Source organism: Carassius auratus, linkage group LG44F (genome assembly GCF_003368295.1).
Source record: "Carassius auratus strain Wakin linkage group LG44F, ASM336829v1, whole genome shotgun sequence".
NCBI classification, from domain to species: Eukaryota; Metazoa; Chordata; class Actinopteri; order Cypriniformes; family Cyprinidae; genus Carassius; species Carassius auratus.
In genome coordinates, this window is record NC_039298.1 from 2,248,001 (window position 1) to 2,267,687 (window position 19,687).

A 19,687-nucleotide genomic window follows, 5' to 3' on the forward strand; every position below is an offset into this window, starting at 1 on the left:
TACCGGTCATGTGACAAGTTTTCGCTCTTCCCTGTGTCACAGGTTATTTAGACATATATAATACATAGTTTAAAATATAATTTATTTTGTGATGCAAATCCGAATTTTCATCAGCTGTTACTCCAGTTTCCAGAGTTATGATACTTATAATATAATTCTAATGTACTGATTTATTACCAGTGCTGGAAACCGTTTTGCTGCTTAATATTTTTTTGGAACCTGTGACATTTTGTTTAGGATTATGATAAAAAGAACATCATTGATAGTAAATCAACATATTGGAATGATTTCTGGAGGATTATGTGACACACACACACACACATACATAACATACATTTTATCTATATATCTAAATAAAAATAGGCTCCGTATATATGACCCAAAGTAACTAGTAACCAACTACTTGAGTAGATTTTTTATCCGATACTTTTTTACTCTTACTCAAGTAACTATTCAAGACTAGTACTTTTACTTTTACTTGAGTAAATATTTCTATAAGTACTTTTACTTTTACTTGAGTACAGTTTTTGGGTACTCTTACCCACCTCTGCTAAAAATACACTGTTTGGGATTTTTTATGCCAAAATTCTTTAGGATATTATGTAAAGATCGTGTGCCATTAAGATATTTTGTAAATGTCCTACCATAAATATATCAGAAATGTATTATCATTAGTGATATGCATTGCTAAGGACTTCATTTGGACAACTTTAAAGCCAATCATTAAAGAATATTTTGGCTTGCCATAAATGATTGTCTGTACATTCAGAAGAACACTTTAACCATATTTCAAAGACAATAGAAGTAATTATAAAATTACATATAAAGATATACCTAAGACCTACTTAAGTAGGCCAAAAAAATAAAACACTCTAAAGCTCAACTGATTTCATTTAATATCAATTTGAAACTATTTTGCATTTTTATTTAAAACTTTACACATTTAGTTTTTTTTTAAGTGAACTGTATACATAATATGAACTCTTTTTAAGTATGCTAAAGTGTACTTCTTTTTCACAAGGGTATTACTGTTGCTCCTGCATTGGTCTACTGATTTGAACAAACTTCAGACATATAGCAAAAAAAAATCCCATTGACTAACACTGAAGGAGGGAACTATATCTGAAGACTAGGATATCATAGAGATTTTGGGGTGGACTTTTTTTTTTTTTTACTTGGAGCCAGAAAGCAACCACCTACAACACCTTTAAAATCACATAGCAACTACATAGCACACCAACGGCACAAAAACCATTCCACACACAGCGTAGAAACCACCCAAAAAACCCAGAAAACCACCACTCCCGCAGGAGAATCTAGATTCATGTTCACTGAAAGGATCATGTTCATCTGATGCTACATGCACTTTTACAGGGTGTTTGAACTGAAATGTGTGTTGGCAGTGGGTGTACACAACCACCCTATAATGATAAAAATCCACCCAGGGTTTTTTTTTTCATCCACTAAAATCTTTACCCCTTTCTCAAATCGAGCTGATCTCAGATGCCTGTCTTCGTGACATCACACAGACAGGCCCCTCCCACGATTGTTTGATTGACAGTAGTGTGACAGTAGCGTTCCAGCACCTACAGAAGAAGTGAGTGAAAGGTTTTTAAATGAACCTTTGCAAATCACCTTACCTAAAAATGTGCTAATTAGAAAGTTTCACGATGAACGCAGCTAAAGTAAACAGTCAATGAGAGAGCAGCTCAGAAGAGAGGGGCGGGGCCAGCAGAGCTCATTAACATTTAAAGCAAAATGCTACAGAACGGCTTGCTCTGAAAAGAGCTATTTTTGACAGGGTAAAAAAGTACCATTGAGAAATTTAAACAAACTATGTTACAGATTTCCCAGTGATACCCTTAAGAAACATATCAACTTGTAAAAAATGGGCATCGGATGACCCCCAACTGTATCTCTTCTCATTTCTACAGTTGTGTAGGCTTCCTGAAGACCTGGCTGCCTTTCTGCATCTTGACCAGTGTCCTCCTGGCTGTGACTCTGTCTCTAAACCTGCGATGACCCAGCGGGGTCACATAGAGGCGAACAGTGCCCATAGGAGACCCATCGCTCCAGCTCCAGCGGGACTCCAGTGAAGGTCAACTTGACGTCCAGTTCTTCAAAGTGCAGAGGACCTCAACATCAAAAATGAAATGCTAGACCTCTTCGTCGTAGGGTAGAGACAGCAAATACACCATGGCTTGAACGTCTTGTGGTGATGTACGAAACGCTATTTCGTACGAAACGTCTTATATTTTAAATATAACTTGAATATGAATTTCTCATGATGCTAGGTTCTTTCTGAGAAGATAGTTTATTGCAGAAGCAATGCATTCTATATTAAGAGATTCTGGAAGATGGATAAAAAACGTATTTAAATTAATACTTTTCATATTTAGTTTCTTTTAAGAGTACCCTTTTAGTCATTTTATTGGCAAGGCTAACCATCAATATAAATGGCTTTTTATATTGTAGCTTGGCATGCTTTAAAGTCTAATTGTTTTTATACAAAAATCAAATTAACATATAGCATTCAAAAATTGCTAGTTAATTAATAAGCACATCTTGTTTGCATTATGTATTTGAAAGCATTATTTGCATTGCCTGGCCAGCTATATTGCATAAGTTATAGTATTAATGAATTTTCTTTTTTATGGCACAAACCATTATGAAATCCCATTCAAAAGTGACAGGATTTGATTTTATCCATTGGGAATTGATTGAGTCTGGAAAAAAGCATGCATTCCATAGCAGAACAGGCCAGACATGAATGAAGTTTAAGTGGCTTTGGTTAATTTGAGGAACGTTTATGAAGACAGACATTTAGTTACAAATGTTAACATGCACTAACAAATCCTGCACAGTAAGACCAGGAATGAAGGAGAGTAAATGAGTTGATAATGTTGCCTTTGATAAATCTTTGTTTTCCTGAGAATCACTTGAGTCACTTTTCAGGGGTTTCAGGTGTTCTCTTTGAAGGTTTTACTCTTTCAATGCTTCCAATGTCTGTTTTCATAAGAAATATCAAAGGTATTTTGTTATATTGACTGTTGACTTAGTATAATGGCACAGTATGCACAGTCTAACAATCATATGACATATAAAAATAAAAACATGATCTATGTTCCATGTGAGGTCCAGGAGCTGTATAATGCTTATTAAACAAATTAAGCCAGAATACTGAAATCTGTCAAGCACAAGTCCAGGTTATTATTTCAACCCAAAATCAAAAAGATTTTTTAAGAAAATGAAGCCTGTTTTATATTATATTTTACGTGTGAAATAGTTTTTATGGCAATTATGCACATTTCCTACTGTAAGAAAAATATTTATTAATGAATTGTATTAATATTATTATATTTTATTTACTAATTGAAAAAAAAATACTTAAAATTTACAGTAAAAAATGGCAGCTGTGGTTGCCAGAATTTTACCGTAACAAATAAAGTAGTAACAGTTAACACAACAATAAACATTCATGTAACATTTTTTTTTTTTCTCCACCTGAACGTTTTTGTCTTTCTAGAAGAAAACTCTCTGGATTTTAATTATTGAGAAGACAAAATTTAAATCTTTGAAATATTCATTTAACAAGTTAGGTGTAACATACAACCCTTATATACAAAACTGATAAGAAAAAACTAAGACACGTAGTTATTTCAACAAAGAAGCATCAGATTTGAAATGTAACGCAGGGAATTCTGGGAATGTTAACTTACGGTTGTTCACTGTAAATTATATGGTCTTTTTCACTTCCAAAAACGGTATACTACCGTAAAATTACATGTAATGTCCAATACAGTTTTTCATCGTATATAGTAGGGTAAATTAACGTTAACCATTTAGCAGGTTTTTACTGTAGCAGTACAGTAACTTTTACCGTTAAAGTCATTTTTTACAGTGTACATCACAGCAGTATTTGTAGCACTACTTTTATTTTATTTTATTTCTTCCAACAACAGTAAAAACTATGTTAAAGTAAGAAAATTTTGGAGAAAAATGTTTAAACTGTCACGGAAATCTTAACAGACTTTGATTTCTTGATGCAAACTATATTTTTATTTCCTTCTGAAATGAGGTGTAAATATGGTCTGTATTTTGAATTGATTAATCGGTGTATAATTAGGAAGAAAATTTAATCAAATTAAATTAAATTTGAGATCATAATTTGCTCTTAAAAAAATATTACAGTATTTTTATTGTAATAAAAGTGAAACCTGTATTAAGCAAATTAAAGTCAAAATTAATGTTTTCATTACATACAAATTTGTATTATCTTAATAACAGGCTTTATTTTCTTTATGCAAAATCAATTTTTGTTTGCCTCTGATTTCACTTGGATCTGATTGGTGAATAATCAGGAAGAAAAGCAATCCCAAAGTCAAACTGGGTGAAATCAAACCTTCATTACTGTAATCCAGAGCACAGAAATCCTTTCCGTACATCTGTTTTCATTTCTGAGCGTTTAGTTTCAAACACTGATCGAATCCTGCCGTAATCCTGGACACCAAACCTGTCTCCATGGTGCCTGTGTGCAGTGTTGAGTACTCGAGACTCGGACTCGGTCTTGGACTCGGTCTCGAGACCGTATTTTAATGGTCTCGGTCTTGTCATGGACTCGTGTGCATTTTGACTCGGTATTGACTCGGACTCGAACATATTAGGAATCGGACTTATGCCCGAGTCCACTCGAGTCCCAATCAAAATATTTCATGATTATTACTGTATGTTAATGTTTCTTTAAATTGATGTATGATTGATACATCCAATGACTGGTGATTTTCTTGTGACATGAGACGTTAGGCCAGCGACACACTGGATGCATGGCGCAAGCGTCTCAACTGCGTGGCGTGTCTGTTTTTAATTCGGCTCCCATGTTAACAGGTTAGAGCTTGCAGACTGCCTGCGTGAGACGCGCATCCCAGGCGCAGCTCGAGCCGCGCGGAAAATGCGTGCATGCTAGAAATAGAACCGACGCCTATTTTTCACGCGAACACGCGCGTGTTGGAAGCGTTTCCAGGCAAAATAAACTAGGAAAATATGTTTATATGTCACTTGTGTCATTATGTACACAAATACATATTAATTCATGACATTTTGATATTTGAAAGTCTATAGGTTGGCATAAATTCAGATATAAATGTAATTTAAAAAAATAAATAAATAATTATCGATTTTCAAATATTGCACCTGTCAAACATACTCTATTTTGCAAGAGCCTGGTTTTTCGGCGGCCTCTCTCTATGTCACCTATAGCAGAAGCAGCGCGCTAGCGCTGCGTCAGACACGCTTCTGGTGTGTAAAGACACAGAAAACGCGAAGCAGCCACCACGCTTCTAGCACGCAGCAGAGACGCCACGCAGCCAGTGTGTCACCGGCCTAAGTTACCCTCCTGCCATCCGCCTGTAGTGATCCTGCTTTCCAGAAAGCCACATTGCTACATTATTTCTCTCAACTGTGTTATTTTTACAAAGTAGGACAAAATGGTGACAGAAAAAAACAAATATTGTTTAATTAAATTATATAATGAATACAGACACAGACTGACTGTCTCAACACTAAACATCTCCCCCCCAAAAAATGTCTGACAGAAGGCATTGAACTTATATGGCATTTCAACCAGCTTTCTTCCCCTGGCACATACACACTTTTGGATGAAATTTTCCTGGACAGTCAGTCGGCTCTTGTGTGTATGCCCTCCGTAACTAAAAAAACTTCGACTAGTGTGTATTTTACCCTGCATTAAAACCCACCATCCAGTGAAATTAGCATTAGATTATCCGTTGCTGTTACAGAAAGTGATGAAATGGTAACTTTTGTCAGTCACCGCTTCCTCTGCACCAATAGAGAGAGTTTTTAGTCTTTGTGGATTGATCATGAGACCACATCGTGCTTGGTTGGGTAGCAGGATGGTCTCCTCACTTAATTTTTTGAAAAGTAATTATGCCCATCTTTAATCTTCACAACATCTAAAGTGCACATAATCCAAGACATTTTCAGGATATTAGCAGTCATTAGTTAAGCTTCAGGGTTAAAAGTTATGTGAAAGCTGTTACAGTTGAACATGTACAGGTATAGTGGTACAGTAATGTTACTTGTACTAGAAGTGTTATGTGGAATTACAATATAGAGTCGTACAGTAATGTTATGTGTACTAGAAAGGTTATATGGATGTGTATAGTGGTACAACGATGTTATGTGAAAATGGGCACTTAATATTGACAAGTAACAATTCATAATTCTAGTAAAATTACCTTTACACCACATACTATGTGGCCCTTTTACCCTTTATTGTTTCCATCATACATTTTACATACTCTTGAAGATTTCTTTAGGTCTTGTCTCAGACCCAATCTCTCTGGTCTCGGTCTTGACTCGGACTCGACCCTTTCTGAACTCGGTCTTGACTCGGACTCGACCCTTTCTGAACTCGGTCTTGACTCGGACTCGACCCTTTCTGAACTCGGTCTTGACTCGGACTCGACCATCTCTGGACTCGATCTGGACTCGGACTCGAATGAGCCGGTCTCGACTACAACACTGCCTGTGTGATCAAATCCCCTCTTTGTTTCATGTCAAAGAGAAAAAATCACTCAACCCCCCTCTTACCTATTGCCCTCTTCTCACATTTTTCTTTTCTCTTCTCACACTCCCTCTGTCTTTGGAAGTATTGCCAAGAGCAGCAGGTAGCCGAGCCGAGTGTGTTTCGTGTCGTGTGAGTGTGTGTGTGTGTGTGTGTGTGTGGCCCCTGCTGGTCCTGGTTAGAGCTGATCACATTAGAGTCTGTGTGAAGTGTGACGTTCATACTGACGGCTTTCCTGTCTTCAGAGATGTGAACCAGTGGATCAGAAGCACATTCGACTCTTTAGGTCCTCACAGCAGCCCAGCGGTTCCCATTTCCTGTCTGTAATCTCTAAATGCTCATGGCATTCCTCAGCTTTATACTCTTATCAAAACATTCATCCATTCAAACACTTTCCAAAAACATGGAAAATGGGAAACAAAACAGGGCCTGAAAATATTTGATCCCCTGCTGATTTTGTAAGTTTGCTCTCTTAGAAAGAAATGAAGCAACTGTAATTTTTATGGTAGGTTTATTTTAACGTATAAAGACGAAATATCAACCAGAAAAAAAATAGATTTGCATTTCAGTGAGTTGAAATTGAGTTACCCTATTCATGGAAAGTGCCAGTTAATGTTTTCATTTATTTCTGGCATTTACACATTTCTGTTTCAGCCTGTTAGCTGATTCCAAACTTGCATGTGCGTAAAAATGAGTGCAATCGTTTTGCTCTCACGCACTGCTAAGCTTGTCATTGTGTCAACTTTGCACAACTACAAACAAACTTTTAATATTTATAAAGTGTCACTTCATACCTTTTGCAGCTGTATTAGTGTGTTTGAATCAGTGTGTGTGTGTTTGCTTATTTGCATGTTGTGCATGTGTCTGATACAGAGAAAGTCTAAAGTGATTTTGATGGTTGGTATTGAAATAATCGAACGCTAATAACAAAGTGCATATTTTACGATGAAGTTTTTAAATGTCAAAGAATGCTATTTTAAATGCTATATTTTGCCTAGAGAACTGGCCGTGTGTGTGTGTGTGTGTACTGTATGTGTGAGGTAATGCCTGCTTGACTAGATGCATTGTTTACAATGGCTGCTGAGTGTTAGATAAATATGAGTATAACAGAATGTTTTTGGTTTAGATATTTTAGAATAACGCCAATCATTCAGTAGAGCTCATGGAACAACAGGGTGAAAACACCTAAGGCCTTTCTTACTCCAAATGAGTGACCGGGTAGTTTTATATTCACAAGGCAATACGCTTCTGTGCTAATCTGTAATACAGTAATGTGAAGATAGATGACTGTGCTTCATCTAATTTATTTTTAGAAATTGGTATTTGGTCTTCCATTGTCTTTTCCTTTCTTTTTTTCTCCCAAGAACCCAATAACGGTCATTTGAAATCGAGTTAATGAGTTTGCACAATATATTTCCTCATACCCTGCGTCCATAGTGAGAAATACTGGCAAAAGCCAATATCCTGTCATCAAAAACCAGTGAAAACATAGAATAATCTTCATAATTAATTAACAGTCCCCAATGTTGCCTAACTATCAAACTCCAAACCAATTCTGCCAACAATATAAGTTATGATGGATAATGTTCATGCATTATTGATATCAATAAAAGATGTTTACTATTACAATACACTATTGGTGTAATTTGTGTGTTTGTGTATTTAATAAAGCAGCTTTTGTCTGTATATATAAAACAGAATGATGACAGACATCACATTAAACAGTTCTTCTCTCAGTCAATGCACTTCATTATCCTTCTGCTGTTTCTATACAACACATTATTACTGAATTCATCAATCATTAATATAGAATCAGCTGGTTAAAAGATCTCATACAATGGCTTCTGAATCAGTAAATATGTAGCATTTGATACGTTTTTGATTATTTCTTTTTTTTTGAGAATTTGTTTTCTAAAATAAGTGGACAAGGCAGTTTGGACTCTAGATGTAAAATACGTGCATGCATTTTTTATAATGTTTTGAATGTTATTTTGTGTGTTTCTTTGAACGGTTGCCCTGGAAATGTTTAATTGCGCTAGAGAACAAGTAAGTGACTCGGCATGCAAAAGCCATGGTGTATTGTCCCTCTTCAGTTCGGCAGACCCCCGCCGCGTTCAAAGCCTCAGGAGTCCTGTGGAGTGAGGGATCAGATCAATGTTCCCAACATACAAAAACACTGATTATCCATACATAAAGAACTAGATTCATCTTCAGAAGACCTCTTAAGAACTCAGAAGCCAATAACACTGATCTGAAGAATATCTTCTATGGCGCAGTGATTTTATCATTAAAGCCCCTATAAGATATGATTTTGCTTCCTCCTCTATTTTAATAACAGTAACAAAGGCTGTAATATATCAATATTTTTAAATAATAAATCAGAATTAATTTGAAGACATCAAAAAAGTTTTTTTTTTTTTCTTTGGTCTTGCAAACGCCAAATTTTTATACCTTTGTTAAGTTTAAATTGCTTTTTTAACTAGCCTTTTTCCTCCCTGCGCATCCAGAGCAGCGATAACCCCCTATAAACAGTACAGAACCAACATAAACGTATTGCGGATATCATTAATGTTCAATAATTGAAGGTACACATTTTAGAAATTGGTCTGATTAAACAGGGAATCAGAAGGTTGAACGCTGACTGGACGAGAGGAGGAGCTGGGGATGGAGGAGGGTAATTAAGCTGCTGCTAAAACTGAAGGACCTTATAAATGGATGTTGTGATAGGCTTCATATCTCTATAGGTAGACATGGATCAGCAGAGAGTCAGCAAAATGCAGCTAAATTTGAAACGTTAACAAAAACTCTCAAAGATGCTAAAAAAATACTAAAAAGCTGCCATCTTTGAAAGTTTAATGAGGCCCCCTATAGTGGGCCCCACCCCTATCTAAGAGCCACTGCTCTAGCTTCATCGATCTCCAAAAAAGAATCATGTCACACAGGGGAAAAAAATACCTAAAAGCAACTGTAGAACAACCGTTTGTGAAAGTGAGTTTAGTAAACCACTAAACTAACTAGACTAGAGATCTTGGATTATGGTAATCTTTTGACGATGAGCTCTAATCACTATCAAGCCAATAAATCGCGGTGATGGGTGTGAGATGTGAGAGATCTGGACTGGTGTGGGTGTGTTTGGTGAATCGGGGGAGAGGTGTGAGCCCGAAGCTCCTCCCTGCTGATTCTGGAGCGCGTGAGTGATTCAGTCGCATTGTTTGAGAGGAGCGGATCAAAAGCCCCACACCGAGAACCTCCTCTTCTCATGGAAATAAAGTGTCTGCCTCTCGTTCACCCCAGTTTCTGGAATGCAAAGAAGTCGAGCACGAGAGAAGTTACTGAGAAAAGTTACGAGTGAGGAGCACGCGGGACCGGGGTACTGGAGAGACCCTGTGGAGGCGCGGACCCCCGGGCGCGCGCACCCGCTGAATGAGGGCGTTTATTTAGAGAGGTCGATGCGGAATTGCTGATAGTTGACCATGCTCGCCTCTGCACTGTGCGCGGTTGTGTTCGGGCTGCTGTGCGCGGGGCTCTCCGCGGGCGCGTCGCCGTGTCCCGCCGGCTGCGAGTGCTCGGAAGCCGCGCTCACGGTCAAATGCGTCTCCAAAGATCTGCGGGACATACCGAGCCGCATCCCGAGCTACACCAGAAACCTCTTCATCACCGGAAACCGCATCAGCCAGATCGGACCCGAGTCTTTCCAGGGACTGGAGAACGTGACCAATTTATCACTGTCTAACAACAGGTAAAGCACTGATGTAGATCTGAAGCCGATTCATCTGACCCTTAAAATACTGACTACAACTGTTTCTAAAGTTACTGTTAATATTTATGCAATCTCCTTCAAACTGTGCAAAATATTTATGCCATTTTGATCACAGTGTCTAAAGTCAATGTAAAACGTATAATATTTAGATAGAAACTTTAGATTTATTTTTATTTTGATTATTATTATTTTTTTTTAAAGGTGAAGCTCTTGAAGATGCTTAAGGTGTTAAATGTGTTTTATTCTCACATCCTTGACCAACAGTATTCTACTTCATTTCTTTATAAACCTAGGTCTCTTGTTATTAAAAACAATGTATGGCTCTTTTAAACATAAAACTGAACCATATAAACATAACCAGAATTGAAAACCGAATTTCCTTTCCTTCTGAATGTAAACCATTTTATTCAAAACGTGTCCTTAACAGCAAGATGTTTTATGTTACATTTCCTTGTTTTACCCCATTCTTGTCACAAAACCGGTCGAAGATGCTGACATGGGATAAAACGACCAAATAAAAATACACCCCTCGATATCTGTTGTAGTTTGGACCGTGCAGCTACACTCATATCACTTAGTTGGCATCTGTGTTTCTATGAAGAACCTTTAACATCATGCAACAACATTATATTGTGTAAAAGGTTGGATTTCACACTAGAAAACGATCACTGAAAGGTTCCTTGGTGAATCAAAAACGATTCTACGATGGCATCGCTTCAAAAACCCACCTTTATTTTTAAGGGTGTAGCGTAAAATGTTCTTTTTCTCCTCTCCAGGATCTCAGAAGTGAAGTCTCACACGTTTTCTAGCCTGCAGAGCCTCAGATCGCTGGACCTCAGCAACAACCAGCTGGCCGTCATCCATCCTGAGGCGTTCACCGTCCAGAGCCGCATGCTGAGGGAGCTCAACCTCAGTCGGACTCTCTACAATCACTCGTCCGTCATCGATTTAGCCACCTCTCTTCGCTGGAGCAGCCTGGAAGACCTGCTGGGACTGGATCTGTCCAGTAACGGCCTTGTCTACTTGCCCCCGGGCATCTTCTGCCATCTTGCCGGCCTGCGGCGCCTTCAGCTTGGCAACAACTCGATAGTGTCCATCCATAACGGGACGTTCACAGGACTGGATCACCTCCAGGAACTCGACCTCACCCACAACGCCCTCAGGACCCTGCGTGAAGAGGCTCTAAAAGAGCTGGAGCAGATGCGTTCGGTGAGGCTCCACCTGGCGGAGAATCCTTACACCTGCACATGCGACATCGAGCCTTTCGCCGCCTGGCTGAACAGCTCACGAGCGCGAGTGGTGGACGTCGAGCGCCTGACTTGCGTGTTCCCAGTCGCCTTGCAGAACACATCACTACTGGCGGTGGGTCAACTGGAGTTGGGTTGCCATAAAGCGGGAGAAAGTGACAATCTCGCACTGCAGACCTCTTACGTGTTCCTGGGTCTCGTGCTGGGATTTGTCGGGCTCATGTTTCTCTTTGTGCTCTACCTGAACCGCAGAGGTATTAAGAAGCGCATCTACGACATGCGCGACGCATGCCGGGAAGTCTGGGAAGGGTACCACTACCGATACGAGATCGACTCCGATCCCAGACTGTCGCAATTCTCCTCAACAGCTGATGTGTGAGCACTTCCCACACTGAGCTTCTTATATAAACTAGTTTTCTATTGCATTTATACGTGGAAAACGTCCATTTGTGGCGCACAGTGTTACATTACAAGTAACGCGAGTTACGTAATCAGATTACTTTTTTCAAGTAACTAGTAAAGTAATCCATTACTTTTAAATTTGCGATGAAATGTCGGAGTTACTTTACCGGTGTGCAGAGGCGCACTTCATTCAGCCTGAGGCTTGTCCATTTCATTTTTGGTGTGAAAGGACCCTTATGGTGGGCAAAAAAAAAACAACAACAAAAAGTTATTGTTATTAAAAAACAAATAAGCAAGCCCAGCCCAGGGGACGAAAAGTAACGCAAAAGTAAAGTAATGCATTGCTTTCCATAAAAAGCAACTAAGTAATGCAGTTAGTTACTTTTCATGGAGCATTGCAATATTGTAATGTATTGCTTTTAAAAGTAACTTTCCCCAACACCATGGTGGTGATCATGTAGACTTATTTAAATCTTGTAGAAAGCATGTACTGCCTGTCTCGTCGAACCCTTTATAACAAGCACACCTCCCCCTCAAGTCTGCACAGAATTGGCCCTGAGATGCATTTGCCTCTCAGTCATCATGGGATGTTTGAGGATTAGCCCAATAAATGGGCAGAAGCCATAAAGTACCTCTGACCACCACCAACAACCCCCCCCCACTAGTCTCCATTGTCCTGTGCTGGAACATTGCCCACCTCTCTGGTGCTCAAGTGCCTTGTTCATTGGATTTAAGAGACTGACCAGCTATTAAAAGGATAACCGTTATATAAATACATGTTTAATATGCAGTTGTGAAGTTTTGAGAACTGTTTTATTGCATGCTCCTGCAGCCTTGTTTTTATGGAAGTGAATGCATTTTTTCGCGTCGGACCCCGCGCAACCAAATTAGCAGCTTTCTGTGGTCCTTTCTGTCCCTCTATCCACAGGGAGTCTGCGAAGAATGTGCCAGATTTTCGCTCCAAAAGCATTCCAGCAGGAGGATAACCTCCTCTGAGCTCTAGAAAAAGGATCTTTTGAAGAAAGAGACCCAGTTTGCAGAAATCTCCAGCTGCTTTTTTTCTTTTTTAGTTTAAAAGAGATGTTTTGCTTAGTTTTTATTCCACTCATTTTTATTGTCAGAATGATGAGAACCAGGCCTCACGAGGGCCGCTGAGCGAGACCCCTCCTCCGTCAAGCCTGTTCGCTCTTTGAAGACTCAGTCTGGCTCAGTTCCTCACATGTTCCCCAGCTTTTTCTGTTTAAGGGACTTCACGGTGATAAGATACAGATGAAGCTGGGGCCGTTGTGCTGAACAGTCCCCTGCTCTGTTTCTGAGTACTGTTTCCACATGTGCAAGACTGAAAAGAAATATGCTTGATGTGTTGTGCCGATGTGCTGGACTTCACTGTCTGGATAATACGGTTTTATGCAACATATGTTTTTTAAAAGATACAGACTATTTAGACATTGAGTGAATCTCACAAAAACGGTCAAGTGTAAATTAATGTGCATTTCACCTTATCAAAAAGGAAAAAAAATAATAATTCTGCATAAACAGCCAAAAAAAAAAATATACTATTTGCATTGTGACATTTTAAGGACAACATATTACAGTAATATATATAACAGTAATTAGACTTGAAATATATATATATATTATAATGACAATATTACAATATTATATTTTTATTACATATAAATTATTTTAATTATCTTGAGTGAAACGGAATATTTCTTTGTGAGATTCACTCATTTGTCAATGTTTTGGAAAACACAGTTGTGGAAAAGCATCGTATCTTTGCTTGTAATGACAGCATCTTTGTGCCTGATGAACTATTCGAAACGATGATATTTGGTACATGAAACTTCGCAGACATTTGGACCGTCTTCCATTGTGTTTTTCTAGCTTTATACTCATGTGTTATTCATTATATTCAAATGAGCCTTTCTCTAAAGAGGTAGGGAAAACCTTTTAAGTGGGATGCCAAAAGCAAAATGTTTACTCATGAATTTATCAGGTATCCAGTGCAAAACAAAACCTTTGTGGATGTGTCATGCATGGCATGGACAAATAAATGGTCTTTCTTCAGGGCAGAGTTTAGTTTGCATGCTGAAAAAAATAAAGGTTTTTCAATTTGAAATTTAAATGAGTCTCTTTTGTTTCTTGCTGGTCAGAAAGATATTTGTGGTTTCTTGTAGGAGGATTCCTTCAGCTAGAACAGAACAGAAGAGCTCACGGATAGTTGTGATGTTATTGTTCCTCATAACAAAAAGCCTTTAGCAAAAGCCTGAAGGGCGTCAGAGGTGTTTCATATGAGCAGGCTTAGTTGCTGCAAATCTCCACATGCAACACATTATTGGAAACACATTAGTTCAGCATATGCATGATAATCGCTGAATGCAGTGCTGCATTGAAAATCATCTCTGGTTCAAAGCAAGGCTCAGTGTCTAATTTAAAATATTTTAATGAAGGTTTTTGATTAAGTCGTCCTTCTACAATGAAGTAATTCAGAATAGTTAGTCGAAACGATTAAGGGCTGTGCAAAATAGCAGCGATTCAGTAAAGTTCAAGTTTATGCAAACACTAAGCATCGACCAATGAGAGTGTAGAAAACGCTCATGTGATCGACTGCCAGTCAAGCAAACACCATGCAGCAATTTAACCTCTATGTGTGAAGGCCTCTATATATATCGAAGCATTTTTATTGCTGCTGCATAATGGCTTCGTGTCTGGTGATGACATGATCTTAGTATTGCAGAATGAGAGCCGAACTGAAGGCTTTACAAAGTACCTCCAACAGCTCCCTGTGCAGAAACCATTGTGGCCTTATTAAAAACCAAGATGCAGTTTAGCCAATTAGTTACGAATTTATGGCCGTCCTAAGGCTCGGATCCACAAAAAAGGATATTTACCTGGCATCATCTGTTCGGACACCGCTGTGCCAGAGAACAGTACTGAAGATTAATGTCATCTTCTCTCGGCCTCATGGAAAGCCTGCAGGAAAGACTAAATGTCACACAGCTCTAAATTTCATCTGGTTTGCCTCCGACTTTCAAGCAAACTAGCCATTTAAGAAGAAGAACAAAGACGTCCAAGTTCATGTGACCGCTGTGCTGTTCACGAGACCCACTTGTTTTATTTTCATAGTTATTTTCAATGGCTCTACACTGGTTTTGCTATGAAACAGAAAAGCGCTCTTGGGATGTTACAGAGAAAAGCTGCTCTTTTGCAATTAGTCATGTCTTTTGTCATTAGTCCTGGCACCACTGAGGGACGTTTAATGGTTTGATACATGAAATGAATCTCACATCTCTGAGGGACTGAACACATTAAAGGCAAACCCACAACAGTCATCAACATGACAACAGCAATCTAGTGACAGCTGACTTTATGGAAAGGCATTTTTCTCCTCGACTCTCTTTCTGTCTTAACCTCAGCTCCTGCCTCCAGCTTGTCCTTTCATTTTCAATTCTTTAGCAAACATCTCGTTGTTCCATGTCTTATATCTTTATTAAGAAACATATGACCTGCTTTTATCACCCTAAGATATATGTTTAGTGGTGCTGGCTAAAATAAGCACCCTTGTTCTACTGCTAAGTGAGGGACTGAAACAAACCCTAAACCTATTAAACATCATGTCATAGCTCATCCTGCTGGGCGATTTTTGCTTAATGGATGGTAAAACAAAGAAACAACTCATAGATTTCTACCGAAGAAGCGTATTGAGTCATATATACAAGCAGAAAAATAAATAAATGAATACATTTCTGTCACAACCGCTCTCTGAGAGTAGCATGGTAATATAGATGACAATGTTAATGTGTTTGTGTTTGGTCTTAGCAGAATAGATCTCCTTATACTTCTTCTGTGGCAGAGCAATACCGGGATTTGACGCTGCCAGTATCCACAGACATGCTGCTGTGAGCGAGCAAGAAATACCTACTATACGTGAAATCCCCCTTTAGCAGATCTATACAGGTGGAGCTGGGGAAGGGGGAGGGTTTCTGAAGTGCGCTGCAACGGCTACAAGCTCTAGGTGAGAATTTGAATGTTGAGCAGCAAGCTCATTGGCTGCTGATTCAAAAAGAAACCAATCAATTAGAACCTACTGGTCTGAGTCATTTAGAGCTTCATGACAGAACTTCGTAGCGTGGACCCTGTTAAGCACCATTTTGCAAAATAAGTACACTTCAGCGTACTTTTAAATAGAGAATTTATTAAGAAAATAGTACTCTTTAAATGAATATACTGATGTAATGTTTCCGGATACTGAAGTGCAAATATAAGTAGGACTTGTGTGCATTTTTAAATGTAATTCCAAAATAACTTCTGCTGTCTTTGAAATATGGTAAAAGTGAACTGCTGAATGTACTGTCAAGCATTTATGATAAATTTAAATATATTTTAATAAATCATTTCCATTGAAACCGGCATGCCATGCATTTAAATGACCAATTTTTAATAATCAGATTATAGTATAGCACATTTGAGATGTAGCCTCTTAATTTTAACTGAATAACACAGTTAAAATGATTGTACTTTAGTGCGCAGGTCAATGCAATTATTTTCTTGAAAAGCTTGACGAAAGATTATTCAAACATAATGATTTAAAAGATACTTTCAAACTTTTTGACATTATAAAGTTCACTTTTTGAAGTGGACACTTTCATTTTCTGCACAGGGAAACACATTTTCTGCACAGGGAAACACATTTTCTGCACAGGGAAACACATTTTCTGCACAGGGAAAACACATTTTCTGCACAGGGAAGCACAGGGAAAACCTTTTCTGCACAGGGAAACACATTTTCTGCACAGGGAAAACACATTTTCTGCACAGGGAAGCACAGGGAAAACCTTTTCTGCACAGGGAAACACATTTTCTGCACAGGGAAAACACATTTTCTGCACAGGGAAGCACAGGGACAACACATTTTCTGCACAGGGAAGCACAGGGACAACACATTTTCTGCACAGGGAAACACATTTTCTGCACAGGGAAACACATTTTCTGCACAGGGAAACACATTTTCTGCACAGGGAAAACATTTTCTGCACAGGGAAACACATTTTCTGCACAGGGAAACCTTTTCTGCACAGGGAAACACATTTTCTGCACAGGGAAAACACATTTTCTGCACAGGGAAGCACAGGGACAACACATTTTCTGCACAGGGAAGCACAGGGAAAACACATTTTCTGCACAGGGAAACACATTTTCTGCACAGGGAAACACATTTTCTGCACAGGGAAAACATTTTCTGCACAGGGAAGCACAGGGAAAACATTTTCTGCACAGGGAAACACATTTTCTGCACAGGGAAAACACATTTTCTGCACAGGGAAGCACAGGGACAACACATTTTCTGCACAGGGAAAACACATTTTCTGCACAGGGAAAACACATTTTCTGCACAGGGAAGCACAGGGACAACACATTTTCTGCACAGGGAAGCACAGGGAAAACACATTTTCTGCACAGGGAAACACATTTTCTGCACAGGGAAACACATTTTCTGCACAGGGAAAACATTTTCTGCACAGGGAAGCACAGGGAAAACATTTTCTGCACAGGGAAACACATTTTCTGCACAGGGAAAACACATTTTCTGCACAGGGAAGCACAGGGACAACACATTTTCTGCACAGGGAAAACACATTTTCTGCACAGGGAAAACACATTTTCTGCACAGGGAAGCACAGGGAAAACACATTTTCTGCACAGGGAAGCACAGGGAAACACATTTTCTGCACAGGGAAAACATTTTCTGCACAGGGAAGCACAGGGAAAACATTTTCTGCACTGGAAAAACATTTTCTGCACAGGGAAGCACAGGGAAAACATTTTCTGCACAGGGAAACATTTTCTGCACGGGGAAAACATTTTCTGTACAGTGAAAAACTTTTTCTGCACAGGGAAACATTTTCTGCACAGGGAGAAAGCATTTTCTGCAGAAGGGAAAACACATTTTCTGCATAGGGAACCATTTTCTGCACAGTGAAAACACATTTTCTGCACAGTGAAACACTTTTTCTGCACAGTGAAACATTTTCTGCACAGGGAAAATACATATTCTGCACAGTGAAAACACATTTTGTGCACAGTGAAAACATTTTCTGCACAGTGAAACACATTTTCTGCACAGTGAAACATTTTTTCTGCACAGTGAAACACATTTTCTGCACAGGGAAACATTTTCTGCACAGGGAAAATACATATTCTGCACAGTGAAAACACATTTTCTGCACAGTGAAAACACATTTTCTGCACAGTGAAACACATTTTCTGCACAGTGAAAACACATTTTCTGCACAGTGAAACACTTTTTCTGCACAGGGAAACCTTTTCTGCACAGGGAAAACATTTTCTGCACAGGGAAACACATTTTCTGCACAGGGAAACATTTTCTGCACAGGGACAACACATTTTTCGCACAGATAAAACACTTTTTCTGCACAGGGAAAACATTTTCTGCACAGGGAAAACACATTTTCTGCACAGGGAAACATTTTCTGCACAGGGAAAACACATTTTCTGTACAGGGAAACATTTTCTGCACAGGGAAAACACATTTTCTGCACAGGGAAACATTTTCTGCACAGGGAAAACACATTTTCTGTACAGGGAAAACACATTTTCTGCACAGGGAAACACATTTTCTTCAGAAAATGTTCAAATCTAAATCATTGTTTCTTCAGTCAGTCATTTCATGCTATGATGTTGTAAAACAAGTGCTTTCATTGTGGTTTCAGCCAGGCTGTATGATGCTCTTTTCTCTTTTTTAGAAAAATATTTATGTACATGCTAAATCAGTTGAACAGTGTGACAAGTGGGGTGGGGCCGAGAGATGTGGGAACGAGCGAGGCCGGTAGAGTGATTGGGAAATCCGCGACACCTGCGCCCCACCACCGGTCTCGAGTCCCACAGAGGATATGGAAGGATATAAAACTGGAGCGACTATAGTGAAGGAGAGAGAGGACCAGGCCTGGGCCATTATTTTATGTTTTGCTTTTTATTTATGCGCACCAGTCGTCCGTGAGGGGCTGGTGCGCTCTTTTGTGTTTATTTGTGATTATTAAAATTTCATTTTGATTGTGTGTCGTTTCCCGCCTCCTTCTTCCCGATGACTACGAAGGTTGAATACATTACAAACAGATAATATATTTTACCTTTTGCCTCACACAGGCAAACAAAGACACACATAAAGCATCTAAATTTCTCCAAAGCACTGTTTAGAAACTCTTACTGTCTATTCAGGTTTATCTATATGTTTAGTCCAGTTGTCCTACAAGCCCAATGACAATAGACAGCTATGAAGATCCTACTTCCAGCGGCGGTGGTCCATTGTCCAACTGTGGGCTGAGCTTTGGCGAACGATTGTATTTTGAGAGCTTTAATAAAAAAGGTTGTTCTAACTGGAGGTACAGCCAATGCTGTGTTGGCTCCATTTATCACTTTATATTAGGGGTAACAATCAACTCACACACACACATGTATATGCACCTGCTTAAACACACACTTCCAGCCAAGCACATACACAATGATGGATGCACTGCTAAATGCTGCATACCAAAATAACTTTTCCTCATGTGGTCTTTTCATGTATAATCATGTTATATGAGCAAATAAAGTTGATGACATTATTGCAGCACTATATATTGTGTAATGTGCTGAAAGGCAGAGGTTTTAATAAAATTCAATAAGTCATGAGAT

General features: G+C 38.9%; 2 protein-coding genes across 2 annotated transcripts in view; both read left to right on the forward strand.

Moving 5' to 3' along the window:
* LOC113068308 (transmembrane protein 222) overlaps window positions 1-3,058 on the forward strand; it is a 35,311-nt gene extending 32,253 nt beyond the window's left edge. The window contains exon 6 of the mRNA XM_026241008.1: window positions 1,935-3,058. Coding sequence (XP_026096793.1) covers window positions 1,935-2,022 — 88 coding nt within the window. The 3' untranslated portion in view covers window positions 2,023-3,058. The remainder of the gene's footprint in view (window positions 1-1,934) is intronic.
* A 6,685-nt stretch (window positions 3,059-9,743) lies between these two features.
* On the forward strand, window positions 9,744-14,114 carry LOC113068309 (trophoblast glycoprotein-like). Its single transcript, XM_026241009.1, has 2 exons — window positions 9,744-10,322; window positions 11,120-14,114. The coding sequence occupies exons 1-2, from the start codon at window positions 10,057-10,059 to the stop codon at window positions 11,967-11,969; spliced, it is 1,116 nt and encodes a 371-aa protein (XP_026096794.1). The 5' UTR covers window positions 9,744-10,056; the 3' UTR covers window positions 11,970-14,114.
* The last annotated feature ends 5,573 nt before the right edge of the window (window positions 14,115-19,687 follow it).